This window comes from Branchiostoma floridae, chromosome 1 (assembly GCF_000003815.2).
Source record: "Branchiostoma floridae strain S238N-H82 chromosome 1, Bfl_VNyyK, whole genome shotgun sequence".
Classification (NCBI taxonomy): Eukaryota; Metazoa; Chordata; class Leptocardii; order Amphioxiformes; family Branchiostomatidae; genus Branchiostoma; species Branchiostoma floridae.
The window spans coordinates 9,581,537-9,605,248 of NC_049979.1; the positions used below are offsets into that span (position 1 = coordinate 9,581,537).

General features: G+C 41.2%; 1 protein-coding gene across 2 annotated transcripts; it reads left to right on the plus strand.

Annotated features, from left to right (window-relative positions):
* Positions 1-99: 99 nt before the first annotated feature.
* Positions 100-21,874, plus strand: LOC118426559 (splicing factor 3B subunit 2-like). 2 transcript variants are annotated; one of them, XM_035836057.1, is made up of 26 exons: positions 100-255; positions 3,495-3,541; positions 3,844-3,904; positions 4,438-4,925; positions 5,449-5,526; positions 6,015-6,098; positions 6,643-6,834; positions 7,386-7,460; positions 8,517-8,694; positions 8,967-9,020; positions 9,331-9,620; positions 10,120-10,242; positions 10,661-10,858; positions 11,193-11,321; positions 11,657-11,809; positions 12,253-12,405; positions 12,970-13,119; positions 13,507-13,596; positions 13,905-14,012; positions 14,342-14,449; positions 14,918-15,060; positions 15,460-15,561; positions 16,522-16,618; positions 17,421-17,524; positions 18,307-18,394; positions 20,921-21,874. In XM_035836057.1, exons 1-26 carry the CDS (start codon positions 159-161, stop codon positions 20,984-20,986), a joined length of 3,456 nt encoding a protein of 1,151 aa, XP_035691950.1. In that variant the 5' UTR covers positions 100-158; the 3' UTR covers positions 20,987-21,874. The 2 variants fall into 2 exon arrangements, with proteins under 2 accessions (XP_035691950.1, XP_035691954.1); XM_035836061.1 differs by having other exon boundaries at positions 11,660-11,809.
* Positions 21,875-23,712: the final 1,838 nt, after the last annotated feature.

Here is a 23,712-nt window from a genome sequence, read left to right on the forward strand (position 1 = left end):
ATACACTGTAGAATGTTAGAATAATAGTACTGTCTACCTTTGTGAATATGCACAATATATTTTTTTTACTACTTTTTTTGTGATACAATATCGCACACTGTTTAAACAACACCTCTCTACATGGTATCGTCAGTGCGTAGCTTGCACGCTCGTACAAAATGGCCGACATGCCGACTCCGACGGTGCAGGAGCTCCAAAAGTTGAGGGTTACAGACCTGAAAGCCAAGTTGTCAGAACTTGGCTTAGCGGTATCAGGTAACAAACATCTGGTGCACGTTTTGTAAGGAAATAGGTTGTTTCAGTTCGTCAGTTATTGCTGAAAATAAACATTCAAATTTGCCCCCCTCCCCAAAATAATACACTCTCCACCAAATTTTCCAGCTCGATGATGTGCTGTGACCAAAAATTATGATCGCTTCAACTTTGACAATTTAAACAGCGTGTTATGGATAGCTCTTATAACAACAACACCGTTCACAGCTATTTTTGTATACAAAATATGCTAAATCACAACAACATCCTGGTAACTGGTTATACATTTGTACAACTTCACATTCACAGACAAAAGGTTGGTTGGACAATCCTACAAAAAAGTACAGTTTGTCTTTTCATATCTAAATTCGGATATGTCTACAGGTTCCAGGTAAGATTTCTTTCTGTACTTGACCTTGTTGTATATGATTATGATGCTTAATGCATAGTAGTGATCGATTGTAGATATGCTTAACACATTTGGACATCTGCTTAACACAACGTGACGTTGAGTTATTAGAATGGCAATTTGGACGTTTATTTTCAGCATTACTGTACTATACTATTTTGTATTTAATAGGTATATTTCTTTAAAAGATTCTCCATTACAGAATGGAGGGGGAGTCAATACAGGCGATCAAGCTGAGGAGAGCCCCATTAGCAATAACGGTTTTGTGTATCTGCTGCATGAAGATAGCTTTTTCCTCCGGTTTTCTGCACGTCCCTGGCTTCCCTGAAGTCTTACATACCATGCTGGAGGGTTAGCCATCTTCAAAAACCCCTAAGTACTCCACAATGCGACCTGTTACAAACATTTCTCACTGTTCAAACTACCGGGTCGCCGGTCTTGACTATTCGGCACCGCTCCCCGAAATCTTCCGAAGCGTTGTCGGTCAACGTAGGGTTACCAGTTTATGTGCAGGACGGTCAGTTAGCAACATGACTGCATTTCAAGGTGCACCATGCAAAAATTAGTCAATAATAATAAAACTATAAATGTGTTTTTCCCATTGAAAACCCTTGCAATAAATGTTGCACAATTTTCATGGAAGATCATGGGCGCATGGTGCCTGGGTCCACTTTACGTCAAGTTCTACTGAGGCAAATTCGGCGGTCCAACCTCATTCATCACTACGGCGCTACTGCAGGCGATGGTGGGGTAGACACAAAAATTTTACTGTGGTTTGTTTATTTACCACTTTTGTAATATTTTGCAGCAGGTGTTGGATATGTGTGCTTATAGGTAGAGCACTACAAGAAGAAAGACTCAAGTGACCGTTAATTGGTCACCCTAGAACAATTCTTCACTGCCAAGTGCCAACTACTCCATTTTTACATGCTGGTGCGCAGCCAAAGATGGAGTGAAAAAATAAATTACCATGCACTTTTTTAACAGACAAACTACTGTTTCTTCAAATGGGTTAAATATTTAATTCTGCCAAGGCATTTCAGAACAATAATCATTTTCCATAATTCGACCGTATACTGGTAAGTGGTAACCTTATAGGTAAGTGGTAACCTTTTGGTAGTGATTCCGAGCTTCCCGAAAGGTACCCGAACATGACCAACGAAGATTTCGGGGAGATTTTGGGTGCACCACTTAAATTTAAGTAATAATCAAATAATAAAACTTAGTTACAAGCTATCAAATTCTTAAACAAGTACCATGACAGACATTTTTATATCTTTCTAACACTTAGATGTCAAGAATATGATGTATACTAGGGCTGGGTATCGGTACATTGTACCGGTACAAAACCGTTTTTTCTTATTGGACCGGTCCAGAAAAACTGGACCTGAAAAAATTAGGTGGACCAGATCTTGGACCGATTAGAGAATTAACAGATTATTTTATCAGGCATTCACACGTTTTGGCGCTTGCAAGTGGAAGAAAAGTAACAAGAGCGAAGTAGAGTAGAGCTTATAGTAATTTCTACCAAATTTTACAGCCAATCGCACAGGTGCAGTTAGCGTTGTAGGGTTTCAAAACGCCAGTGTAAGTCTAATACTCCACCAAACAGATTTCTTTGTAGTGAAATGGACCATTGGCATGAGTCATACTGCATCAGGTCCAGGTTCAGGTCCGGACCTGAACCTGATCCTTTGGACCTGAACCGGACTTGGACCTGAATTTTCTGTACCGGTACCCAGCCCTAATGTATACTGACATACTTTAATATCTTTACATACATAAACCTAAGAAAATATTTAGGTGCACCCTGTGCACCCACAAAAAATAATTGGGTGTACAGCTCCAATTTTGGGTGCACCTGGGTGCACATGCACCTAGTATTTCGAGCCCTGTGATGACCAAATCTAACCTATGCAATTCCAAACATACCCACCTGTATTATGTTGCTGATGTGGTCATCAAAGTCTTGATATACATGTATAAAAGAGATTTTCAATGCTGGAACAATATACTTGCCTACATGTAAGTATTTTGGCTCTTTGAACTTTGACTGATTGATATCTAGCCAACAGCCAATTGAATGACAAGCTTCATTATCATAGGTCAAGGATGTCTACTGCATGTCTACCACATGTCTGAAAAACAAAAGGTCTACACATTCCATCTCGTTCAACTGGTTTATTTTGGTTACTTGATGTATTCACCCATGCAGTTTTTGGCCATGTAAATACTACTAATCCATAAGCTACTTGTAAATGTAACAGTGTTAAATTCATTCACCAGAAACCTTGTAAATTTTGGATCAATAAGTATTGAAAGGGATTTGGTGAGTTTCAGTGTTAGATTAAAGATAGTACATGTAACAGTGTCAGTATGCAGATTTTGTTGTGGATGGCAAAGATGCCTGTTGAACTCTGACCTCCACCATATTCTACTTGGCTTCTGACATGCTACAGTTTGATTTATTGCTGCAAAGCTCATAGTCCTTTTAGCATATAGTCAGACACCCTGTATCATGGTTTTGTTCCAATGGTCAGTCAGGAAGTTCACATTACTTAAGCATGATTGAAATATCAGACACATTTCAGTATCTAGTTCTATTAGTATGTCTATGCATTTGAGATCATTGGGAACAGCAAAGCCTCTGGCAATCTCCCATTTTTGAAATGTTGTTCAATACCCTTTATAGAACAGTGTGACATGATATAATATCATCCATGGATTTGTAATTGTATCAATGTTACTCTGTGAGCTGCCCTTTTATTTATTCTTGTTATTACATGTATATTCATATGACTGAGTATTGAAAGTGTCTGTGACTATTTTTCAGGTCTGAAAGCAGAACTGGTGAACAGGCTTTTTGAGTTCTACAAAAGGGTCAGTTGTCTCTACATTTGTACTTTACAAGTTTTTAGTAAATTTAGTTAGATAAAAAGCACAGCACTTATGTTGGATTTTTGTGGATGCACATGTAGAAAAGAGAAATTGTCTGAGTTGCTATGTTATGCATGCTTTTGATGTCACACAATGATTAGTATGGCAAGTATGAAAACACGAGACATTTTTTAGCTAATACCTACTGTTAACAAAAGGGTCAAACGTAGTACCAAAGCTGTTGTGCAGGTGTGAGATGGCATGTTCCTTTTGGATTGAAAACTATCTGGGTCTTTTCTCTGTAGCAAGCCCAAGCAGCACAAATGGAAAGAGAGAGAGAAGCTCAAGCACAAAGGGAGCAAGCAAGTAAGTATCTATCTTTTCTGTCCATGCGCAAAGCATACAAGTGTGTATTTAATACATATTATAGCAAGGATTGAAAGTACTATTGTTCATGTGAAATTGAGAAATGCTTAAAAACTTCTTTGTGGAAATTATTTTCATAACAGGTACAGTTTTGTAATATTATTGTAATGGTATTGTGGAATAGGAATAGGTAAACAATAACAAAACAGTTGTCAATAAGCTGGAAAACAGGTATTAATGATATTTCTATGAAGCGGGTAGATCCTAGTAATTGGCAGGAACCCACCACACTTTTAACAGTATAGCCCATACTTAAAGAAAAGTTTGTTGCTCCAGTCTTTTTGTGAAGTTGTTGGTTCTTCAGTCGACATGGGCCGTTAATTGTGATGTTCTAGCTCAGCCCTATGATTTATAAATATGTAACTTAATTTGCAAACTCATGTCCATAGGCTAATTGCTAGGGTACATACAGACACAATGACTATATGATTTATTACATATAAAAGCACATCTCACACTTACCTGTTCTCCAGTGGCCCAGCAGCAGCAGGCAGCAGTGATCCCCCCTCCCCAGCTGATTCAGCAGGAGCAGGCCCCCCCACAGCTGCCACCCGTCCTGCAGCAGGCCCAGCAGCCGGAACCCCCTGCACACCCTCCCCAGCCTCCTTCCCAGCTGCAGCAGATGGCTCCCCAGGTCCTGCAGCAGGCACCCCCCCAGATGGTCCCCCCTCCACAGATGGTCCCACCCCCTCAGATGGTACCCCCCCAGTCTCAGCCCCAGATGGCGCCCTCCCCTGTCTCGCAGCACCAGATGATGCCGCCGTCCTCCACCCAACCTCCCGCACCCAGGCAGCTCCAACCCCCTCAGATGACACAGGCCCCCCCTATGGGTGCGCCTACCCCCCAGGTGTCCCAGCAGCAGCACGTTGCCCAGCTGGCCCCACCCTCCCAGCCGTCGGCTCCACCACAGATGGTTCCCCCTCCTCAGCTGCAGCCGGCCAGCTCTCAGCAGATGCCTCAGGTAAGACATGTACCTTAAGTCCTTAACCTGCTTGGGAAATAAGCTTGACATCCAAACCTTTTACAGTTGATTGTCTTTGTACTCAAATCTATTGTAGCTGTCGAGTCCTTTCTCATGGAGAGTGTACGAAGTGACTCCGCAGCTATAACAGGTCCTAGGTTTGGATACCTGGCTTATTGAAGTCTTTTTTGATGTTCTCTTTCTTTTACAGCTACATGTACTATCAAAAGCCATGAATATCCCATCTGTCTGTAATAGTACACATTTAAAAAGCCAACACATGTGATGCATGATATTGTGTTGCAAATATCATTATGTGTTATACATTCTGCTTAAACCTCTGTGTGGAGGCTGTTTTTAGAAGTACACTTGAATTGAGTTATTGAGCAGCTGCTGTTTTACTGTCAAACTTTTATGACCAAATAGTTCTAGGTATTGCATTAACAATTCATGCACAGCTGGTATGTATAGAATGTGGTCCAGTTGAAATATTGAGAGTAAGGTCCATGCTACCTTACTACAGGTTCCTGCTGCAGCTCCACCAGCCAGCCAGACAGCTGTCCTCCCCCCACCTGGCCTGGTCATTCCAACTCCTCCCAAGGTAGGTCGCTTTAGAGCATAAAATGTGTCAGTAAATGTGTAGTCTTGTCTTTTATGATATTCCATTCATACAGTTGTTCTACCTTTGTTATCAGTAATATGGCCATGCAGATTTGATAGTTGGTTTAATAGCTATTATTCTCATAATCTGTTGGAGTGAGAATGAGAAAAAAGTGGTAATGTCATTAGAATACAGTGCAATTTTGTTGGGCAAGAACTATGGTAAAGGGGCATAACATGTATCTGTCCAAGGGATAAATGTATATTTATGGTCTGATGTAAGGGTTTTTGAAAGTTGCAAATGATGATAAAAATAATGGCAAGATATTGCTTTTACTGAAATATGATCATAAAGGTTAGATTGTAATTGTTTACCCTAAAACATAGAAGGGTAATTTTACACAGGAGACTAAGGTTTCATTGCCTATGATTCCAGCTTTTCTCTTAGTTAATTTTCAACAAATGAGTTTATTTGTTATTGCAACACAGGAAACTTCAGGTGAGGAAGTGAAACTGCGGCTGGCCCAGGAACAGGCTCGTATCCTGGCTGAACAGGAGCAGCAGCAGAAACAGGTGGGTAGGGAGGAAATGAAAACAGACTGATGATGACAACATTGGTCAGTCTTACCAGCAACATGAAGTAAAGCTGGCATCTCACAGTCAATGGGCTAATTTTTTTGTCATCAGAAGGTTACAGAATTGCTAGAGGGACTAGAGGATATCTTTTTCCTGAGAATCTAAAGATACATTGGACAGTTCTCAGTTACCTGTAAGCACACATTTGTGCATCCCTAAAATTGCTCAGTCATTGAGAGGGCACCAGTCGTATTCTAGCAAAAATTGTCCATTACAACTTTTAGACTCTTCTGGAGAGCTGATGCTGGCTTAAACTTAAGAGAGTTTGTAGTTAGTTATGTGCTTGTACTTAATGTCTTTTCAGTTAAATACTTTCTGACAGGTTAGATTACATTGCATGACCTGTCACACACAACCTGTGCACATCTAATTCTAGGCATTATTGAAAGGTATCCAATGAGAATGCCTCAGCTGTGCTTGCTGACTACCATTATGAGAGCTCTTGGAAGATAACTATTGACATGCTTACACTTGCTTGCAGGTGCAGGAAGACCAGCTGTTGCAGCTGGGCCGTGCACAACAGCAGCTGCTGGAGGTGGAGAAGATCCGTCAGCACCAGGCCCAGCAGGTGCAGCAGGTGCAGGAGGCCCAGCGGAAGGCCATGGAGGAGCACCGCCTGCTGGAGGAGCAGAAGAAGGCCCAACAGATCCTGGCAGCAGAGCAGCAGCGCAGGGTAGGGACAACTGGCATCTATTTCATCTCCTCTCATCTTGTTTATTTGTTTATTGGACTTTCGATTACAAAACGGTGAGACAATACAGGTTACGGGTCACCTCTACAAGTTGTCTCCCCGATGTACAAGTTGTCTCCCCGAGTTTTATCTATCCCTTAGTCTAACTATTTAACCGCTAGGGCACCACAGAAGATCTGGCAACTGTTTTTCTCCAACCTTCTCAGTTTTCTGTTTGTTTTGTAATGTTTCACTCAGTATAATTCAGTTCATTCTCTTTTATTATCCGCCCATCTTTTTTGTCATCCCATCCAGTCTTTCTCTAATATGATAATATGCCATCCTCACCCTAAGACCATGTTCTGTCCAATTCTTCTGGCACGAGGACACACTCTTCTTTTATTGTTTCTGGTTTTTTGCTTCCTTCTTTGCCAGGATGTTGCCAGTATTTTGTTCGTAGGTTTTTGTCTATGGTGGATTGCCATGTCAGTTTTATTGATATACAGTAATGCAAAGAAAACGTTTGAGTTTGGTGTGACTTCATGTGTCTCCAGCTCGCTGAGCAGCAGCAGCGAGCCATGATGGAGCAGCAGGCTAAAGAGCAGGAGCTGATGAAGCTGCAGCAGCAGGTGGGATTCATCCTCCTAACGCCCAGTCCCCAACGGCATTACCTTATGGGGCCCTGCTATCCCATGCCCTATCAGTGGTTATTATGATTGTCGCCACAAACAAGCTGTCAACCAATCAGAGAATAGGCCTTTCTTGGGCTTGTTGTTGTCGCAAGCTGTCTCGCAAAGGCCGCTGGGAAGCTATCAGCCAATCATGTTACGTATTACCATGGCTTTGTTTGCTCACCATGCCTACGCCCGATCCCCAACGGCTGACTGCCCATATAAGGGCAAGCTCATTGATATTTATAAGTAGGGCGCTCCCTAACTGGTCTGATTGCACAAGAAAGCAGAGGTAACACAAGTCGTTTTGACACGACTGTGGTTCCTCTGTGTAGGAGAATGGTGGGATTGCACTCACTGCATGTCACTTTTATGTCTGTAAGGTGTAGGCAACTTGTTGGTGTAGGGAGATGCCCACATTTTGTGTAATTGATGTCCTGAATTTAGGACAGTGCATTTTCAGTCCGACTTGATTAAGCAGGTTTGTTTGGTAATTAATTAAGCAGGTGGGTCTGCATGTCACTTTTTTTATAACGTGTAGCAACCTTTTGACCTAGTGAAGTGTCCACATTTTGTGTAATTGACTTCCTGAACCTAGGATAATGCATATTCAGTATGACTGAATTATGTGTTAAGCATTGAAGGAACCCAATTGCAGGCCCTCTTTCATGAGCATGTTCACAATTATTACTACAGTTGTCATCAACTATAGTAGATGTTATGCTAGGGTGCAGTTCTACTGTACTCCACTAGGTGCAGTGCTACACTGCCCCAACTGTCACCAGGCAATGCACTGGAGGGTCAAGGACGTTGTAATGTCTTAACTAATACGTGTAGCAATTCAAGCAACACAGGCAATGTTTGATAATTCCAAATATTTGTAATTTTGTTTGGTTAAGACCATAAGCTTATTATATACACCAAACGTATTATCCTGGATGGATGGATGGATGGATATTATCCTGTACCTCAGGAAGGTCCCCTCCCAATGACCTGTGTTGTTAACTCTGCCAGGCTCTGATGGAGAAACAGAAGGAGGAGCTTCAGCAGGCTCGCCGGCAGCAGGAGGACGCCATGAGACGTCAGGAGCAGGAGCACAGGGACACCCCCCCTCCCGACATCCCCCCACAGATCCCCCCTCCAGGCCAGCAGGTCCCCCCACCCCCTGGAGTACCACCACAGCAGCAGAGAAGTAAGGAAGCTGATATGGTTTTCTGTGGGTTTGGAAGTAATCAAATTAATGGAACTTTGGCAAAAACTCTGACAAAAAGACAATTGGTGTTTCCTACCTAAAATCATGGGCTCTGAATAACTGAAGTATTTTGTTGTTGATGTTAAAATCGTAGTTTTATATTGTTAACCTATTTGCTGGGAAACTGTGGTACAAAGTTCATGCTGAAATAAGCCCTGTGAACTTTTTAAAAAAAAGTTTATTGCTCACTAATGTTTTTCCTTTTGACAAAGACATGGATGCCCCAGGACCGCCGCCTAGGATGAGAATGATGCACCAGGAAAGACGTTAGTAGATTTGGTCTTACCTGAAGTCAACTTCTGATCACAGATCCTATCATTGAGATATTACTGTACCTAATACTATAAGATTGTTCTTCAGCTAGAAGAGAGTTATGCATGTACAACAAAACTTATTAAGGATCGTAATTTTAGCAATCCAAAGATGTAATTTTGAAAAGTATTCTTGTTCTTTCGTTGAAGAGATTCACAACAGTAACTTCTTTTTAAAGGTATACACAAGTACCTCCAAATTTTCAATGGCTATCAGTCCATCTTGTTCATGGAGTGACCTATTGTTGTTCTATCCATTCTGTAGATCCCCTGCTGCCCACCCCACCCCCTGGCCAGCAGCCCCCGGGCACCTCATCAGGACTTCTCCCTCCCCCTGGTACCAGGGTACCGCCAGGAGCGCCCCCTACCCGTCATCCACCCCCAGGAACACAGGGACCCCCTCCTCGTGGCCCAGCACCCGGGCAGCGTGGGCCGCCCCCCTCCCAGCAGGGACCCCCTCCGTCGGAGGATGATCGTGGTGAGGACGCCCCCCCTCCTCCCCCCCAGCCTGAAGTCAAGCTGCCACAGGCTCTGGAGAAGGTCCTGTCCTTCAAAGTAAGTTTGACTTATGTTATGGTCTGTGTTTAGTTGGGACTTTCTGTTAAAGCAGGTCTGTTTTTCCAGGCAACTGTACCGAAGGATGCCTTTTTTTGTAACTTAAGAAACCAGTATTACAGTGTAGATGTATTGATGCCAGATAGTGATGTATAATGATGCCAGAGGCAAATATTCATCATGCTAAGAAAAATGTCTGTTTATGCTCAGTGGAAGATGTTTTGCTTCTTCTTTTAGCTGCATGTTGATGTTCCTTGTGCCAGTTTTTACCAAAGTATGCGAAGGAAGTCAGCAAAACATGTAGAGGTGTTGACATGTGTGTTAACATTGATGAAAAAGAAATACAAACATGTGCTTCTTTTTTTGCTGTATGTGGACGTTCCTTGTGCGTTTGTGTGCCAAAACGTGTTTTGTACCAAACAACTACAAAGGCTTTGTCCTACAATGTATATGAAACATTTTGTTGAAACACACCACCATGTGTCATGATGTACTGTAGAGTGCCAGAGAACAGGAGATTGCAGCCATGCCTGAACCTGAACCTGAGGAGGAGGATGCAGACATGGACGAGCTCGAGTTTGAAGAGCCATCCACAAAGGATGAAGCACAGAATAAGAAAGAGGTGAGTCAAATTATCCTGTGGTCTGTGAATAAGGCTACTGAAGGTTGTATCTATCTTTGGTAATTTTTCTGTCTAAATTGCATCAGTGTTTTGTATGTGTCTTACAAGTATATGCATTACTTGTAAGACACATGTGTATTGTATATGTCTTAATTACGTGTGTCTACCTTGTTTGTCTCCCTGCTGCCTAATCCTCTAACCAATAACTGTGGAAAGGCTGCCTTAGAAGAGAGTTTAACCTGTTTGTGAAAGAGATTAATGCAACTTTCTGTATCAAACGTAAGCGTTTCCTTATTCTTTTTCTGTGATCATCTTAGGTACTATTTTGACAAATTGGGGGCATTGTTACAAAACGGTTTCTGTCTAATATAGTATATATGATAATGGTCTAAAATGATGACGCTGAATGCTTCCTCAGTCCAAGAACAAGCAGCGTAAGAAGAAGAAGAAGCGCAGGAAGGCTCGAGCCCGTCTGGAGCAGGAGAGGAACGAGCGTAACCTGGAGCTGCAGCGCGAGGCCGAGCCCGACGATGTGGAGGTGGAGTACGTCACCGAGGCCGTGCACATCAACAACCCTGCGTACGCTGAGTTCAACAGGATATTTGAAGCCTTCAAGGTATGGGTAGACTCCTTCTATACAAGTAGATTTTTATAGTAATTTGTCAAGGCACAAGTAGATGAATTTGTTACATTGTTTTGACATTCAGTGTGCTGATTGCTTTGAAGTTTGTCAGAGAACAAGGTGACAGCAGTTGCTCCTATTGAGTAAATTGGTCTGTAAAGATTGCCTTATGTAGTAGACAGTAACATATATCTGTACCTTATATGCTGCTTTACATCAAAGGGGAATCATCATCCATAGAGATTTATTGTTGTACAGGAATATGTGTTATTCCATTGCAAACTATGCCAGCAGTAAGAATTTGGTTTGTGTTGTTGTTTTTTTCCAGCTGAATGAGCCAGCCAAGGAAAAAGACAGGGGGGATGAAGACCATGCCTCAAAGAAAGAAGAGCCAAAACCAGAGAAGAAGCAACTTCTTGACATGGAAGACCTGATAGAAGATGACATGGAGGAGGAAGTAAGTACTGGATCTTCGTAGGAAAGGAGTATTTTTATGAGGGTTGTATGGAGTTGTAAGGTGTTAGTAAAGTTCAGTCAGAACTGGCCAGAATGATAACTCAAGGGAAAAATGTTTGTGTTTCTTTTCTCATCTCATTTACATTCAATTCATAATTATGGTATAAAACCTGCTTTCCAACAGATCTCATTGTCACTGAAGAAAGCAAATGGATGCTACCTAAAATGGCTGACCGTTACCAAAATCATATCCAGTTGCTTGTGTAACTGCTATTTGGGGTATCTTATTACCTGGCTGTCTAACCTTTATTGACGTGTTTGTGTTTCTCTTTAAAGAAAAAGGACGATGGCCCAAAGCTGTCCAAGAAGAAGCTCCGGCGGATGAACCGTCTGAGCGTGGCTGAGCTGAAGCAGCTGGTACAGAGGCCTGATGTGGTGGAGATGCACGACGTCACCGCACAGGACCCCAAACTGCTGGTCTGGCTCAAGGTACGCACCACAGGGGAATTGGTTACGGGATTAGGCATCAGGGAGAAGGTTCAAAACTATACAGGGCTGGAAATCCTTTTCCTGATTTGTATTGTAAACTAGAAAATGCACAGTTTTTAAGTGCAGCAATCAATGTCACTTAAAAGATATTAATGAACTTGATTGAAACATAGAATTGTACATGAAAACCTCTACAGTTATAGCTAAGAATAAGGCATGTTTATTGATACTACATTACAGCCATGATTTTGCTATGAATCATTTTCTGTGTATTCCCAAAGATTGTTAGTATGTCTCAGCTGAAGTGGTACCATGACATTTCTTGATGTTTCATTCTAAACCGCTGCCAAGAATATGGGTCTTGAATACACTAAAAATAGCAAGTTTGAAGACATTGTATGAATCTGATGGATGTTGTTTGACATGTGTTTTTTTTTATTTAGGCCACCAGAAACACCGTCCCAGTCCCCCGTCACTGGTGTTTTAAGAGGAAGTACCTACAGGGGAAGCGTGGTATTGAGAAGCCACCGTTTGAGCTGCCTGACTTCATCAAGAGAACGGGCATCATGGAGATGAGAGCAGCCTTACAGGAGAAGGTTGGTCAGGAGTGGGGGGATGACACACTTGGTTATTTAGATGTCTTGCTAGATTTCCAGTAGCACAAACATTAGGATACAGTCAAACCTGCTCTTTAAGACCATTAACGGGATTGAGGAAAAACTTATTCACGCGGGTTAGTTGTTGCTACAGACAAATGGGTTGGTTGGCTGAGGGAAAAATAACAACATTTGTACAATACCCAAGTTACATATATTTCTCAGAACACATATCTGCAAGAGATGCACACAGTTTATAAACTCTGTATTGTTATTTAGATGAACTTCCATGAACCATTGTTTTACCCTCAGAGCCATGTGTACTAGAAAGATTTAAGTCATAGCCAACTGAACTTTCATAGTAACCATACATTGAAATAAAGATTGTTCAGTCGTCCCACTTTTGTTGCCAGTTTGTTAGCATTGCCCACCTTGTTGCAAATTTTTGCTGAAAGAGAAAAATGTTACAGAGAATGCAACACCTGGAATATTTTAATCCTTTTTCTAGTTTCTTTTTCACAGAAAGTACTAATTGTCCATGCCACCTTTTTTCCTGGTGATCAGGAGGACCAGAAGTCTCTGAAGGCCAAGATGAGGGAGAAGGTTCGACCCAAGATGGGAAAGATTGACATTGACTACCAGAAACTACATGATGCCTTCTTCAGGTGGCAGACAAAACCTAAGATGACCATCCATGGCGATTTATACTATGAAGTAGGAACTCTTGTGTTACTTTCTATGCAAACACACCAGCCACATGGTGCTGCAGCAGCTGGTTGTATTGCACTAGTCAACCTGTCACACCTGACTTTTAGAAATTTAGCTGTGAGCATTTTTGAAAGCTATCTAGTTAGGATAAACATTGTTGCTTATGTTGATTCAAGGTAGCATGGTGTTGACAACAGGAAGGTGCTCGAAATGTTCAATTTTCAATATTCTTTTGCATATAATGTATGGTCATGTTGTAGTCATTCAGCATTAATTGACTAGTCTTCGAAGAGTTTGTGACAAACACATAAGATTTTACCACTTAAGATCCTTTGTATATATCATGTATCATATAGCAAACTGCTGATTGTGGAATATTCCTACTATGTGCAGGGTAAGGAGTTTGAGACCAGACTGAAGGAGAAGAAGCCAGGAGACCTGTCAGATGAGCTCAGGATTGCCTTAGGCATGCCCGTAGGACCTGTAAGTTTTCAACTCTTTCATCTTTCTACAATTCACTAGTGACATTTAACTCTGCCTTGTGCAAATTGATGGATTCTAACAATTTCATTCTTGTTTTCTTATTTTGTTTTAGTTTAAACAGTGGATTTTTTACACTTCCAAAGTATTGCACTGATATGGCCCAACAGAGTGGTCTCTGAACAAAGAAATTCACTTCAAAGAAGGGAAAGATTTTTCTGAAATGGCATATACAGTGTATACCTGAACTTGACATACTGCAGCCAACATTGCATCTGTTGAACACTCTTTGTTGACTTCCTTCTTTCCAGAATGCCAACAAGTACCCCCCACCGTGGCTGATTGCCATGCAGAGATATGGCCCCCCTCCATCCTACCCTAACTTAAAGATACCAGGTCTTAATGCACCCATTCCGGAGGTAAGAAACAGGCTTTGTTACATTGTAGGGTAACTAATTTTCCAGCAGCTGTCATTGCAGCTGTCACTGTATTTGGCTACATGACATGGTTTACAGCTGTTGTTAGTGAAAAATGTTTTCTGTGCTTTTTGGTGTGTAGGGGTCCGTCTTACAGTACTAGGGCAAGTTGTGTTAATACAACTTTTCATAGGTGCTATGTAGAGAAAGCAGTATGTACCATCTTTGGTATGACCCAGTCACTGTTTAACAGATAAGACCCCCTAGGCCACTGCACCTTGCTTTGCTTCATATTATCTAAATGACTTGTTTTTTCCCCACCATTTTCCCAGAACTGTTCCTTTGGTTACCATGCTGGAGGCTGGGGAAAGCCCCCTGTGGACGAGACAGGGAAGCCCCTCTATGGGGATGTGTTTGGTACTAATGCTGCAGATTTCCAGGTAGGAGTCATAATACATGCTATTAAATGCTATTGAGCGTGTAAACTATTAGGGTTTTCTTCCCTCTTCTGATCAATTTTCTATCCCACATGTCTTTAAATGTCTTAATTAATATTTGACTAGAAATGTGACTATGGTACAGGGAAAGTTTTTTATCCATTTGAATCTTCAGAGTCATGTAGCAAAGCTCTCACCATACCTGTCTCAAGAACAAACCTTGTAGGACATTCATACACACAGTAATCAGTGCCTGGAATGTGCCTCTGGACCGTGTGGTTAGGGACATGAGCAACAGTGTGTCCTGCACCATCTTCCTCATTATACGTCTCTAAGTCACAAAAACTCTTGGTAACCGTAAACCATGGCGTAGCCCCTTATCTAGAGCACTATACAGAGCTTCATAGCCTATTTATGCTCGTTCACTGTAACACTTGATAGGAGAAATAAAGCCTTGCTATGTTTGTGAAGACTCAAGTAGAGGAGGAGCCTGTGGAGCGCGGGCTTTGGGGAGAGCTGGAGTCGGAGTCTGAGGAGTCCGAGTCTGAGGAGGAGTCAGAAGAGGAGTCTGAGGAGGAGCCTGACAGGTCTGGCCTCATCACACCTGGAGAGGGGTATGTAACTTGTTCATCTGTGTCTTTTGCTTCATCAGTCTTCACCCTGCGAGGTGTACATGTGGTGCCAGATTTGTGGCTTCTGTTCTGTACTAGAAAAAACTCTGCCTTAAATTGGAGCATCACACCTTGGACAAGAATGGGATGGTGGCCAAAACATACCGAACGAGGCTAAAAGTGAAAATGCAAAGATTATATAAACAAGTCGCATATACTAGCCTCAACAGCTGAGCAGCAACAGGGAATGTAATTGGTATAGTATTATATACACATTATATACATATTTGTTTCTGGTGTCCATCCTGCTTTGCTTGGATTTAAACAGAGAGGAATACACAGAGCTCATTTGTAACCTTTTTTCTGACGATTGCCTGACTATGACCTTCATTGTTGTTGCAGCGGCTTGATCACTCCCAGTGGCACAACCTCCATCCCCACCGGCATGGAGACTCCAGACATGATCGAACTCAGGAAGAAGAGAATAGAGGACGCCATGGAGGGGTGAGTCAGAAGTTGATATCTTTCACCTGTGTGCCAGTAAATTCATTATATTTTTTTATCAGCGATAAGATTTCCAGCCCTGTAGTCTTCAATGGGTTCACCACAACTGGTGTTAAGATTTGGAGCCCTGTAGATTTCCATAGGTTCACTACAAATGGTGGTAAAAATCCTACACCCCTAACAACCACAAAAACTCAGCTTTTTGGCCCTAATCAGAAAGTAAAAACCCTCCCCTGTCACACCCACCTCAAAACTGCCAGGATTTCTACCCATTTGACCAGGAAAAAAATCTTGAAATTTTAGACCCTGAACTACATTGGACCAACATCAATTTGCATGGCGGATTGACTGGTGGATCCCCTATAGGAACACCACAAAACAAAGTCTTTGTATGATTGAAAGGATCAATTTTGTTCTTAAGCCACCAATCTGTTTTATTGTTAGTAATAAAAAAACTAATATAAAAGCAAATTTCATGAGATTTAGAATGTTCATATACATTGACTCTTTCTGTCATAAAGAACAAAAAGATAGGGGCATAAATTGATGCAAATCCGAATCTGATATAAGTTATTTCAGAATCTCATGAAAACATGTTTGTTGTTGCTATTGTATAAAACTTAGAGGACAAGGTTCACTAGTTATGATGAAGTTGCAGGATATTTTATATGATTGAATTCCTTTATCTCTGAAGTATAGCAGTTGTTATTAATTCCCTTTTATTGCCAAGTTTATTTCAAATCTTCAACAGGAATTATTCCAAAATCATCTTCTGATGGTTAGGTGTTTATTGCCGCTATTGTATATAGATGATAAGGTCTAATACTAGTTATAGTGGAATTGCAGAATATCATATATAATTGAATAGAAGTTATAGGAGATTTTGTCAGTAATGGTTCATCAGAGATAAGATCCGTTAATTTTCCTGTTGACTGAGTCTGCGAGTTTTGCTGCCTGCAGGGGAGAGACGCCCACCCTGTACACAGTCCTGCCAGAGAAGAAGGGCGGTCCTGTGGCCGGGGCCATGATGGGTTCTACACACGTGTACGACATCGCTGTGAGTCTTCTTCCCTCTTACACCCCCTCTCCGCTCAGGGCTGCAACCATGCTGCCACCAAAAATAGACCAAGAACAGAAAAAAATGTTTTAATTTTATATGTGTTGTCTTTAAATGATACTTTTACGTTGTATTCGAATTATAAAAACAAGGTTCGCACAAATACATTTTTGCTGCATGTTTTGGTCGCTCAGCAGTTGCCGTCTAGTGGAAAGGGGGCCTTACATACAAGATGCAGGGAGATAGCAGAAATAATGGATGTGCTGTTAAAGCTTTATCATGGAATGGGTTGTTTCATATCTAGATATGCATCTAGAAATGCTGGATACTGAAAATTACTTCATGAATATGCTGTATAATTATGATTTTCAGAGTTATCTCACACGGACTGCAAAAGTGCTTAATTAGCCTATTACGGTACCTTCAATGAGTATCCATTCTAGATAATGTGGAAATAATAGATAATAGGAAAAAAAGTTTTAGAATTGAATATGATGTCACCAAAACTGCCAACAGGTTTTGAAAAGTGTAAAGAACACAAGTTCCTTTAATAGCTAACTTCAGAATCTTAAACAAGAAATACCAGAAATTTTAAATGTCAAGAATATGCTCATCATCATATGCTTTATACAGTTGTTTTATACAATGGTACCTTTACATAATGTAACAATACACAAATATCTAGGTGCACTGGCACACTCACAGTCAGAACTTAAGTGCACAGTTCCTTTTGGCACCTTTGATTGTTGTACTTCCGGCTGATGTCCTAATCCCATTCTCCCACCTGTCCCACCCCCTCCAGGCTGTAGCGGGAGGTAAGAAGGCAGACATGGGGGAGGCAGGAGGAGTGGAGATTGCCCTGGACCCCAGTGAGCTGGAGCTGGACCCACAGGCCATGCAGACTAAGTAAGTCCTGTCACATCCCTGTACAGGTGTAGATCTGTCTGCATGTGTTTATTACTGTATCTTCATGAATATGTATTCTTTCAGCATACCTGCACTGGTGTGATAACATTCTAAATTACCTGCACCAGACAGACTTTTTAATGGGTTTCTTTAAAGCAAGGCCACTTCTAGGCAATGAGCTAAGGTGGTGGATTGTGGAAATTATCATGCAAGCAGATAGCAGTTTTGAAGGCTTGCAGATTATATACAGGAGGGAAACGGTTATCTCCATAGTTTGGCAGTCCGAGGAAAGGGGTTTTTGCTGTAGAAGGACTTTGATACTGGTAATAGTATGACAATGTGAGGTAGAGGAAACCTACAAAATGAACAAATATCCACACGTGCTTCTGTACCCAGCACGAGCCAGGTAGACATAAAAAATATGTGCGCCAGTTTGACCTGCACTAACCTGCTCATGCAGGTATGTTTGGATCCCTGAATATGAATCTGTGCTGCTCACCTGTTGACACCTGTGGGCTCACCTGTTGACACCTGTGAGCTCACCTGTTGACACCTGTGAGCTCACCTGTTGACACCTGTGGGCTCACCTGTTGACACCTGTAAGCTCACCTGTTGACACCTGTGAGCTCACCTGTTGACACCTGTGAGCTCACCTGTTGACACCTGTGAGCTCACCTGATGACACCTGTGAGCTCACCTGTTGACACCTGTGGGCTCACCTGTTGACACCTGCCCACTCACCTGTTGACACCTGCCCACTCACCTGAATGTTTCCCTCCCAGGTATGAGCAGCAGCTGAAGGAGCAGCAGAGTCAGTTGGAGAAAGAGGACCTGAGTGACATGGTGGCAGAACATGCTGCCAAACAGAAGGTCAGTGCCAAAACAGCTTTGGTTTGTAGTACAATGCCAAACTTTCTTCCAACACAAAGGTATACAGGGATCAAATTTTCAACGACCACTGCCAGGAAGTCTTCAGGATCGGTACTGATGACCAATCACTTCAAAACGCAAACTCGCAAAGAGTTACAGACGTGATATTGTGATCTTGTGGATATGTCATGTCAGCAATTTGTCAAACGTGCCAGGAAGTCTATTGTGCTATAATTACTACCAACACAGATGAGCTTCCATGATAACTTTGGTTTGTGTTTTTGTTTCTGACTCAGAGATCCTTAACTTAACTTTCACCTCCTGAGGTAGCTGTTTGGCTTTAAGTTTGTTTCGGTTGCCAATTTAGGCTTCTTAGGCATTATGGAGGTTGAGTTCTTGTAAGTTGTATACATCATATATTTCCCTTTTAGAGACAACTGGTTTGTTATTAGTGGCAGTTTCATCAGGGGTTATACCATACTGAGTTTGGTAAAGACTTGCTATAGAAGCGATCACTGTTTTTGTTAACATCTGGGGTAGTCTACGACTGGTACCTCCCAGCATGTCAGCAGATTAGATTACTAGTTGATATTTTAATTTGCAGATCAAATTACAAATCAGTATGTAAATTTATCTTTTGTCTACCGCCTGCTTTTTGCCTGCCAGTGCATCACAGTCACATCGTGAGCACTCATATTGCATATCATATTTCCAAATGACATTTGAAAACACTGCTGTTGTGATTTTCCACATTAAGGCAGTTTCATTTCTGAAACCAATTTTTTAATGCCTTAATTTTGTTCGTTTGAAAATAAAAAAATAAATGTATGAGAAGAACAGGCATGCAATCTCATTACTGACTGTTACTGTCTCACAGCCATATTTTTTACCTTAGGAAGTAATACATATGGTGATGTAATCTTGCATTCTATTTTGTCCCATGCCCAACAGATTGGATTTTGTTTATAATTTAGGCCTGGCAAAAGAAAATGTGATAGATGTACAGATTACAAATTTGTCTGACTGTGTCCCTGCTCACGATGTGATTGCCGTGGTGCAATTTTCCTCCTAGCAGAAGTGGGCCAGGGCCAGGGAGAATAGATGAAGTTATTATGGACAATCATTACATAAAATGTTTTCTGGGAATTTCACCCTTCAATAGATGGACTGTATGAATAACACATAGATGCTGAAAAGACACGTGGTGGGTTGATGCTGGCGGGTTTTAGCAGTGACGTCTGGTGTGAAGTTAAATGCTTGCTCAGTCTTCTACCCACCTATCCCCTTGTTTCCTCTGTGAACTTAAAACCATCTCAAATGCTGCATTTTCTCTCTGCCATGATATTAAATCCATAAGGACTAAAAGGCTTTCACAGTATCTCATATAAAAGATGATAGTGATTGAGAAAGAAAAAAATATTAATCTCTAATTGCATAAGAATCAGAGGCAATATCTTCTCCTTCACTTGAAAATAAATGCACAACCCCTTCACATAGGGCTGTGATTTCAATTTTACCAGCATCTTGACAACTTTGTGTATTCATTTCACATGAGATGTTAATTTTGTGACAAAAATTGATATAAAATGAAGTGATAGCTGCTCCCTCATCTCCCTTTTTGTGTTCCAATTTTTCCTCTAATCACCCGGCTCGTCGTTTTGTAATGGCCAAATGAAGTTACAGGTTCCCACTTTTGTCAATTAGACTACAAAAGAGATGGCTCTCTGTATCAGGTGATGTAATAAAGCCTGTGAGACAAATGTCTGTACCCTTTAGAGATAAGACTGATTGTACCAGCAGAGGGATGTAATTGGAATACAGACTAACCACATCTTGCTTACCAACTCATTTGGAATAGTTAATGTACATTTGGAATTCCCAGGGCAAATAAAGGATGGTATGATATGAGAAAAAAAATGGAACAACAAAGGTAGAATGAAATACAATGTAGAAGTAAAAAAAGTGCTGTTACCATGTATGGCTTTTAAAATCAAAGGGCCTTGATATACACGTGTTCCCCTTTTCAATGTCATCATTTTGTTGTTTGATGGTGACCTTTATTTGATATACGAGGTATCTTTTTAACTTCAGACATTCCGAATGTTCTCATTTTGATCAAGACAATTGAAAATCTCTTTCTTAGATTCCCATAGAGGTTTCCCTGTTATATTACAATAGGTTGTAAAAGACTTCATTATGATATAAGGTGGAATGTCAAGGTCACAGCTGCCTGTAAGTCATTGTCAAGTGTGAACATCTGAAGGCAAGATGTGCAGCAGATTTGTTGTACATACGTCACAGTCAAGTTTCTGAAAATAAGCTGAAGGCCTAGAGCTGAGCAATTTTTCACTTGTTTGCCATAGTTGGCTAAGCTTGTTACAATACATTTTCTGGTGGACTTGTCTACAATAACAATTGAAAAAGGAAAGATGAATAATCCAAATGTATGTGAACCATTTTTATGAACAGTACAGTAACGTAATTTGTTGTTCAAATGTCTTAAATGCTCGTGTCTTTCATTTCCAGAAACGCAAAAAGGCACAGCAGGATAGCGGCAAGGCTGCCAAGAAATACAAGGAGTTCAAGTTCTAATGGGGGTGTTGATGAATAGACCACACGTGAAGGTCATACCACAGCCCAGGGAAACTTAATTTACTGTGACAGCTGTACAAGTGCTAAGATCAGCTCCACAAAACTCCCACAGTTTATTGTGTGGAATGTAAAGGGGACGTAATTAGTTGGCTGGGTACACCGACAGGTGGGACTGCTGATTGGGAGGGGGGTGAAATTGGAACAAACAGCATTTTAAGGAACAGGCAGAGATGTACAGATGTTTTTGTGTGTTAACGTTACTCAGAGCTCAGTCAAAGTGACTTGTTTGTTAACTTTATAAACATGCTATTGACATGTGGTTTTGTGCAGTTAGTAGTCATGTGTCATTTTGAAACAGGTTGTCAAATACTCCTGCAATTTTTCAAGTATTTGATGGGGGAATCCCAAAGGTTGATTGGAGTGTGAAATACAGGAGCGCAATGTCAAAAGCAGCTTATTTTTTGGTGCAAGTGGCATTGCACTAAACGTAGCTCTTCTCTAGATAAATCATGTCAGAATTAGCTTAGAAGAAATTTATTCTGTGTCAGCTCCACAGCTGCAGTGCTTTAGACTTGATGTCGCAGTCACTTCCTTCCTTTGTTTTCCTACTTTGTACTCAAAATGAGAAAATGAGCAGCTGTGGTTAGATCTACTTCCCCAATGTGCACATTCCAACTTGGAAAGAATTTTACAACATATAAGACTGGAGCACAAATTTGCTATAGAACAACTGATTGTATTGAACTGAAGTAAGTTCTGTGAAGTATAACTTAAGTAATTGACTTCCCCCTAACAGTACAATGTATGCAACAAGCATCTCCTATGCCCTAGAGGTAGGGAGTCATATTGTATAAAACTTTTTTCAATAAATACACCCCAGGCAAAGAAGAGATGGCAACTTGTATTTTACAAGATGTACTCCAAGAGTAGACATGAAAGTATCACAGGCAACATTACAACAAAGCTCCATTTTCACCTTGACATTCTTTCAGACTTTCACCACACTAATATACACAGTATACACTGATATACCAGATATACACCCATGAGAAGTGGCGATAAGAGACCCAATGTTGCAGTAAGCTTACAATATTATCTTCAAGCTAGCTCAGACTCACTGGTTCCGTAAATTCCCCCATAGATTAGAATCATATCTTTTCAATGAATATCACATTGAAATGAAAACTGGTGCAAAAAGTGATGTTTGCCCTTGAGAATGACATCAGAAGAGATAAGCAAGTACAGATTTAAACATGTCTCTAGAAATATTTCCATTGATGACACTAAAGTGACAAATACAGAGATACATGTACAGTTAGTAAAGCCACTGGTGCATGCAAGCATGTAGGAATTAAACCATTCTTACTAATGTGCAGATTTACATGGCAACTTCAGTCACCTGTTAAATTACATTGGGTAGAAGCTTAAATTTCAATTAATCAAATGTCATTCCAGTGTTGGGGATAGTTTTTGATTTCCCCAAATCAGACTGGTACATGTATTTTGTTCTTGCACACATCTACTGAATTTAGTTTCGACACATTTCCATAGTACAAATGTCACTGTTTCAGTCAACTTACTGGTACTACACATTTGACAGGTCATCCACAGACACCACCTAAACTCCAATACAGACTTATTACTCACCAGAAGATTTAGCACATGAATGGGATAAAGACGTTATTACTGAAGACTCAAAACTGCCTCAACACATCTGTCATGATTGCCATAGTAAAGGAACCTGTGGACTACAAGTGGTGACTTTCAGACAACATCTGTATCTTAACAGCAGTTAAGGGCAGTCCCAGAATGACCCAGATACATCTTGATAGTGTTGGTATATGTACTCAACATGGACTGACATGACTCAGGGTGATGTGCTGTTTAGAGGTAACGCCTGTGTTTCCAGCGCACACAAATTATTCCCTGTATACCAATGTAGATAAAGTGAGGCTGAGCCTGATTGCATCTAGGAATGGGCTTAGGTCAGCAAAGCTGTTGCCTGACCTCTGACCCGTAGTGGCGGGAAATGTGTCAGCTGTTCTTCTGCTTACCCTAAAACAGTGGAGATGTTACCCGGTGCTACGAGTATAAACATTTCACAGTACACAAGGCACATTACACGGAGACTTTCTGTTCAAAACTTGCCACAATACAGCTACCCCTTTCGGGAGACTATCTGCAGGCCAATTTCGTTTTGTGGATATGTTATGAATTAATGAATAGGTATTATCTGTACAGACCAATTGTAATCAAAGGTCCCTAGTCTAAGATAGGAGATATGACGCTACTCTTCATGGTTGCCATAACAACGGATGCATAACGCTAGGCACGTGTAGGCCCTCAAGTTACCCCGTTATTACGTGTTATGATTTCCGCTGTCTCAAGACGGTATTTTATACTCTCCAAGCAGAGGTCAGGCTCCGGCTGTTTTTGTTTTTTTTTAACGTTTTTTATGCGTTTTTATCGGGCTATCTATTTTGTTCTGTTTTCTTGGTGTCTCGTGGCATTTTAAAAAGTGCAAACTAGAAAGCCCGATAAAAACTCATAAAAAAACGTTTAAAAAACAGCCGGAGCCTAACCTCTGCTTGGGGAGTAGGTATTTTACTCTCTTGGTCGGCGAAGTTGCTGGGTAGTGAGTGTGTCTGAGCAGTGTAATGTGCTGCCCACGTAACATGGACTGGCTGAGCGTTGGTTTGCTTTGCTGCGGGTTTGATGCTGGTTTG